At 38.3% G+C, this 6917-nt stretch overlaps 1 protein-coding gene across 1 annotated transcript; it reads left to right on the top strand.

The window, feature by feature from the left end:
• The first annotated feature begins 5277 nt into the window (after positions 1–5277).
• On the top strand, positions 5278–5994 carry LOC133711746 (uncharacterized). The gene has a single exon (XM_062137842.1). It carries the CDS (start codon positions 5278–5280, stop codon positions 5992–5994), a length of 717 nt encoding a protein of 238 aa, XP_061993826.1.
• The last annotated feature ends 923 nt before the right edge of the window (positions 5995–6917 follow it).

A 6917-nucleotide genomic window follows, 5' to 3' on the forward strand; every position in this document is an offset into this window, starting at 1 on the left:
AAATTTATCATCTAACGACCAGAGATCTGTTCACGAGAATAAAGAGGGGAAAAAGAGTAGCACTTGACTGTGGAGAAATTTTTGTGTGATACTGTCGCATCACATAATATTTGTGACGGTATTATACAAAAATTCAAAGCATCATAATTGTTACTGATTTTATTCAGGGTCAGTAAGTAAAAAATAGCGAACTGATCCGAGAGGGTCGGTAGGCAGGGTGTGGGAAACAGAGGCTGGATGTCGGTTTCAAGTGCAAGGAAAAAAGAGTACGGTCAGAGGGGCTATTGTCTAGTGGCCGAAAGCCATACATCGCTCAAGTTGATTAAGTGATAATTTTGGGTGTCGGAGCAAAGGAGGATCATGCCTGCATTTTTTTTCGGTTGGGTGAGGGGAGGGGCTATAGTCTTTATCGACGATGCATGTGTAAAATAGTTTTATTTTTATTTTTACTTTTTGGGGGAAAAAAAAAGTATGAAGTTATATATGTAGGATGTGAAAAGTTATATTGGACATAGTGAGATTGAGAAGTTACGCAGCCCTTTTAATGAGGACCACTAAATTAAAATCGTTAAGGACTTTTGTGTGAGACCCACTTTTCGATCACATTTTCACAAATGAACAGTTAGATGTTTAGATATTTATGTGTAGATCATTTATGCAATTTTTCAACCAAATTGAAAATCGTTAAGACATTCATAATCGTGATTAATCAGTTATGAACATGAAAGGTTCATGTTTGACAGATTTGGTTTGTCCATTAATTTGATCTAGCTCGGTACCTTAACGATTAGCAATTTGGAATAAAATTTTCAAAAGTGATCAATTCATGCATACATAAACATCTGATGGTTGATATATCGTAATGTAATCGAAAAAGTGGGTCTCCCAAACCGTTGATTAGAAAGTCATCAACTAGTCCTTATTTTAGTGGTCCTCATTAGAAGGGATCCTTAAGAAGTTATATTTGAAGGTAGTGGGATTCAGAAGTTGAAGTTATATATGGAGATAGTGGCATTGGGAAGTTATATATGCAGAATGTGGGCAAAGAAGATATTCTTGACAGTTTCCTTCTTTTGCTGAATTTTTTTTTTCATTGTTATTTTACTATTTACCATATTATTCTTCATATATTAAATACTATTTTAAATTAAATTATAGTGTAAGGATATTTGTAATATTTCACACCCAGTTTAGTTTGGCTGAGAATGTTCCCTTTATAATAGTGTAAATAAGATGAAAATAGTAACAAGATCTTACTTGATGTGGAAGTCCTATGATTAGGACATGTAACTATGCCTCTGGTCACTTTACTAGTTGCAACTTGGGCGTCGCTGGAATTTGGGGAATAATGTACCAGCCTATTATAGGCAAGTTTCGTGATACATGGTACGGTATTGCCATTTGGGTATCCTTTAGTTATCGACTCCTCTAACTATTAGTCATGAGAATTTGTCTACACTTGTATAACCAGCCTGGCTCGCTCCTGCTTGGTTGGGTTAGAGTGACTTGATAATATGAGTACAAATATAAATGCTCTGATACCCTGTGTTTCACACACATTCCAAGTTACCTAATAGAAGTTGTTTAAATGTCTGATTTGAACATTTATATACACAAATCATTAAAAAAAGGGCTCATTTACCAAATGCCCAAATTTGGCCTAACATGAGCCCATTTAGATCAACTCCAACAGCTTCCCTATATTTTGATTTTTCTATATTTAAGGAAAAAATGAGACTCTTTTTCTCCAACAGATTCTCTATAACTATCCCTATTTTAGGGATAGTGAGGAAAGAGAACCAAATTCCTTAAATTTACATCAATCTCTAAAATTTTAAGGAACAATTATGGAGATTTTAGAGATTGCTATAAAATAAGGAATTTGTTGGAATTGAAGAAGAAAAATAGGTTAAAGTTTTGACTTTTGCTTCTCTATAATACATAAATTATAGGGAAGCTGTTGGAGTTGCTCTTACTCTACCAAAAGATTTGTGTATCCACTTACCCCATTCAAAGGTAAAAAGACAAGTTTGGCCTCCGAATAATAAGAAATTACAGTTTTTTTTCTCTCTCTCTGCTCGTCCCTGTTCACGCCGGCGCCAAAGCCCATTGTGCCGATGTTGTGGTGGAGACCGGCAGGGCCTTCGAGCTTCAGAATGGAGGCAGTTGTCAACAACAGGGATGCGAGAAACGAGGCTGTCGGAGAAGCCATGGCCCAAGTGGTTGATGGCGCAGACGGCGAAGCCGGCCTTAGCGAAGTGGACGGCGGTGAGCTAGATGAACCAGCTAGCAGGGGCAGAAGACATCCGTTGGCGAAGACTTCAGGTTGGGTCGAGAGAGAGAAACGAACGGGGTTAGGAGGCAGACTTCCCCTGTCGTATGGAAAAGTTTGGGGAAATTTCAAAAGGCATTTCATTCCCGACCAAGATTTTCGCTCCAAAACTGAATATCACGATTTGGTTTCCAAGCTGAGAGAGAGAAGAAGCTTTGGTAAATTCTCTCTTTTTTCTTTCTTACTTATTTCAGCAACCAAACAGAGCATTATTTTGCTTTGATGCGCTTTTGATTATTTTTTTTTTCTTTCACCTTGTTTTCAAATGGGTTTGATTTGTTTTTTATTAATTTTGAGGAAGAATTTTGGAGTTGGAGAAATATTCTCTGTTTGCCTATATTGAAGCAGATGAGAAGTGAAGAAGGCTTGGGGTAGAGTAGGAGAAGGCCAAAAGTGACAAGACCAAAAAAGCACAGATGGGGTTTTGCGTTTTGGTTTGGTAAGTCGTTTCATTTAGGGTCAATATTATCACTTAATAAAACATTTGCCCCTCAATAAAACTTTTATTGACCCCCAATAAAAACTTCAGAAAGAGTTCGGTAAAGTCCAGCGAGGTTCCAGCAAACTGTCTGATGACCTCATTCTCTCTCTCTCTCTCTCTCACACACACACTTTTATCTCTATGTGACAAAGTTTACTGCCCCAATAAAAGCAATAAATTAACCAAAAAACTTTCATTGCTTCGTAATAAAAGGTTTTGAATTGATGTTATCTTCTCCCTAATAAAGACCAAAACATTTAAATAGATCACACAAGACCCAAAAATGTTACACCACAACTCAAAGTACTCTTTCAAAACAATATTAATCAACATTCTCATAATATATTGTTTTCCGTAAAGAGTAAAGTCTCAAAACAATACCATAATTAAGATCACAATTATTGTCCTCACAAACAAAAGAAAAATTAATAAAAATGAAAATGCTACTCTAAGGCACCAAGCCTTAGCAATGTTCGGGAATCAAAGCCATGAGCCTAGTGATGACTATTTACAATGAAGTAGAAAGTGTCACCAAAAATTGTAATTTGCATTTCTAATAACTAAAGTGCAAGAATTTAAATGGATACTTTAGCGAACAACTAAATTAAATAAAGCAATAAAAATGAATATAAATATGTTGATCGGTAGTTAGGGATGAATACTAACTCTAATTCAATGCTCTAGAAGCTAATTTGATGTACATGCAATTTATTAAAGATGGTAGAAGCCGTACCCAAGGTTTTTCAAGACTCAAGGGCCGAAATTCCCTTTCATAATATTCCTACTCCGGTTCAAGGGCCGTAGGAACTCACTTGTCATGAGTTAGAGCCGGTTTCAGATGTCACTAACTCACATCAAGAGGCCTAGAGATCGAGGAATAAGGCAACCAAGCTCACCATAATTGCGATCAAGCTAATCATGTAGTGAACCATGCTTGTACTTCCTACAAATATTAAATCGGGGTTCTAGCTCTAAAATCTAAGGATGTCATCCCCTAAATTTTAATCTAGAATTACTAAAACACATACCCAAGAGTTGACAATTCATAAGCACACATTCTAACCATTTATGACCCGACACAAGCATCCAATAATTAAAAATTTTCATATATAAATTAAATTAAGCATCTATTACATCAAAATAACAAAGAAATTACTCACATCTCATAATTATAGACATCAAAATAACAAATTCAAAGAGTAAAAGAGTAGAAAAATGTAGGAGAAAACAAAGATAGTTATAATTAGCTAGCTTTGAATTACAACTCCCACGAATAACTAAATCTTAAATCTTGTAGAAGTTGAATTTCTTGATGAATTCTTGAAGCTTTGAGTGAATTCTCCTTCAAATACCCAAAAAAAAAAAGAGTAAAGAAAATAAGAAAATGGAAGGAAAGGCGAGAGAGGGCAGCAACCCTCCCCTTGAGGATGGACGTGCGGCGCTGGTGATGTTGGGATGCTAGGGATGATTGATTCCTTAGAGCAACTCCACCGGTTGCTTCTCGACTGGTCACTAGCTAGGAAAAGCTGATGTGGTGACCATAGAGGAGAAAAACAAGCTTCCAGCGGTGGACTTATGATCGGGCAAGAATCACACTTTCTTGACCGAAGCCAAGAAAAAAGGCAACGGGCTGACATTTTTCTTGACCCAGCCAAACCATTTGCCAGCTCGGCCCAACTGATGACGTCACCCACGTTATCTACAGGAATGGAGAAGGCGACGCGCTGAAGGAAGGAAGTGGAGGACGAGACACAGACCGCATCTGCCCCAGTCCCCGAGAGGATGCCGGAAAATTGGAATTCCGGTCGGGTCATGTCGCACGGCTGTGGGAGGCCTTCAATCTCCTTCTGGGCTGCGTGGTGAGGTGAGGCACCACAGTGGGGAGGACAAGCGAGTCGAGGCGAGCCCGTATGGCCCAGGTTCGCGGCCGGAGGACGCACGACGGCGCCGGAAAACTCGGGTCGGGTCGGTCGGGACCCGGCGGGTCTGAGGAGACTCGGAGGAGAGAGAAGAGAGAGTTTCAGGGGTGAAAGTGAAGAAAAGAGGAAAAATCTGTCCTTATGAAAAATGACCAAATTTTTTTGCAATTTATAGAAAATTTTCAAAAATTCATAACTAATTCATACGAACTCCGATTTTTGGGTTCCACACATGCACGAACTCGTATCGACGATCTCTATAACTTTCATGAAGGAAGTTTTCCCAAATTATGTATGTATAAAAAGTCAATTTTCGAGACCCCCCTAAATAACGTTCGTTTCGAAAATAAAATCGATTCGAAACCAAATTTCTCTTAAAACGACTTACGAAACAGTCTCAATATTCATAATTCAAATATCCGAACAATTATTGAATTATTGAATGTAGGTTTGCAAAGCAGGTGTGGAAGCATAGTTTTCTTGCAGAAGTGTATAAGCATTGGAGAGAATCCAGTTTTATTGGCCTGTTTGATCATGTTACTAGCATGGCCTCAGAGTATGAGCAGGCGGTTTTTGGAGTTATAGCTTGGTTGATATGGAAAAACCGGAATGCATGTAGATTTGGTGAGAAAGAATCTTTTGGAGTGCAGGTAGTCATCCAAGCAGAGGAATGGGTGAGAAGCTACCATAAAGCAAATACCAGGTCAACATCTATAGCCTCTAACACAGGATCCAACTCGGTTCCTTCATTCATTAAACACTCCACAGCTGTGCGTTGGTATCCACCAGAACCTGGAAGCCTCAAGCTTAATGTAGATACTGCCTGTGATCACCAGAAGGGTAAGGTGGGTCTAGGTGCAGTGGTAAGGGATGAACATGGCCATATGAAAGGAGCTGTGATGCATCAGTTGTGTGGGGGTCTGTCAGCACACGCAAGTGAGGCGTTGGCAGTACTATTTGGTATGAGATACTGCCTAATGGAGGGTTTCACGAAACTTGAAGTGGAGTCTGATGCATTGAACGTAATTAAAGCAATCAATTGTGATGAATGTGACCTAAGCATGGAGGGTGCAGTGTTTGATGAAGTTAGGTGTCTCAAGTTTGCTTTTGCAGAGATTAATTGGAGGAAGGTTGCTAGAAGCAGTAATAAGGTAGCCCACTGCCTTGCTAAAGAAGCTCTGCGCAGTGATGGAATCAAGTTCTGGAAGGAGGCTGGGCCACCTTGGCTAGTTGCTGCTGTACTAGATGAATTGTCTAATTGACTTTAGGGGCGTGGCATTCCTATTTGGAGCCAATTTCGTCCTTGGGATGTATTGTCCAGAAGTATAAATAAAAGGGTGATTCTAGTTGGACCTCCAAATTTAATATTTGGACCTCCAACTTTTTTCAATTATTAATAGACTTTGTCAAGTTATATGAAAAGACAAAGAGAGAAAAAAAAAATACTCTTCTTACCTCCTCCAACCAAATATAACATTCAATTAAATTTTTTTTTTCCTGAAATTTCCTTATATTGCCTATATAGTTTTATAATTTATCTAAAATAATTATCTAAAAATAATAATTTCTATACATGGCCCATCATTTAATACAAAACTAAATTCAAAACAATCTGATTTGGAATTTTCTTAAACTAAATTAATTAAATATTATGATATAGTTTTTACTCGATCTTCCAACCCAAAACCCTTGAAATCCTTCTTTTAGCAAATTCAAAGGGATTCCAACAACATATCATATCAAGATCGAGAACCAACCCTCTGATTAATTTTGGTGGAGGAGAGACCTTATCATAAGAGAGCAATATCATGTGATTTTGATTCATTTTTCTTCTTGTGGTTGAAGATAGAGATAAAAAGTAGGGCTAAATACTGTTTACCACCCTGTGGTATGGACCTCGCATCAATTCAGTCCCTCGACTTTCAATTTCATCAAAAACACCCCTGCGGTATTATTTTCTCGTCCAATAGGTCCTTCCGATTCAATTCCGTCAGTTTCTAACGTTAACTGCTGACGTGGCATTCCAACTCAGCAAAAGTGGGACCCACACGCATGTGAAATTCCCAAAATGACCCTGGGCAACAGAATATGGAAAAATCCAAAATTAATTCCAGTTTTGAGGTTGAGGAGATTCGAACCCCTCCCAAAGCATATGCAAATGAATGGCCCAACCACCAGACCACTT

The sequence above is a fragment of the Rosa rugosa genome, chromosome 5 (assembly GCF_958449725.1).
Source record: "Rosa rugosa chromosome 5, drRosRugo1.1, whole genome shotgun sequence".
Lineage (NCBI taxonomy): Eukaryota > Viridiplantae > Streptophyta > Magnoliopsida > Rosales > Rosaceae > Rosa > Rosa rugosa.

Excerpts from the sequence above, each read along its gene's own strand:
- LOC133711746 (XM_062137842.1), top strand. The coding sequence starts at position 5,278 with ATGGCCTCAGAGTATGAGCAGGCGGTTTTTGGAGTTATAGCTTGGTTG.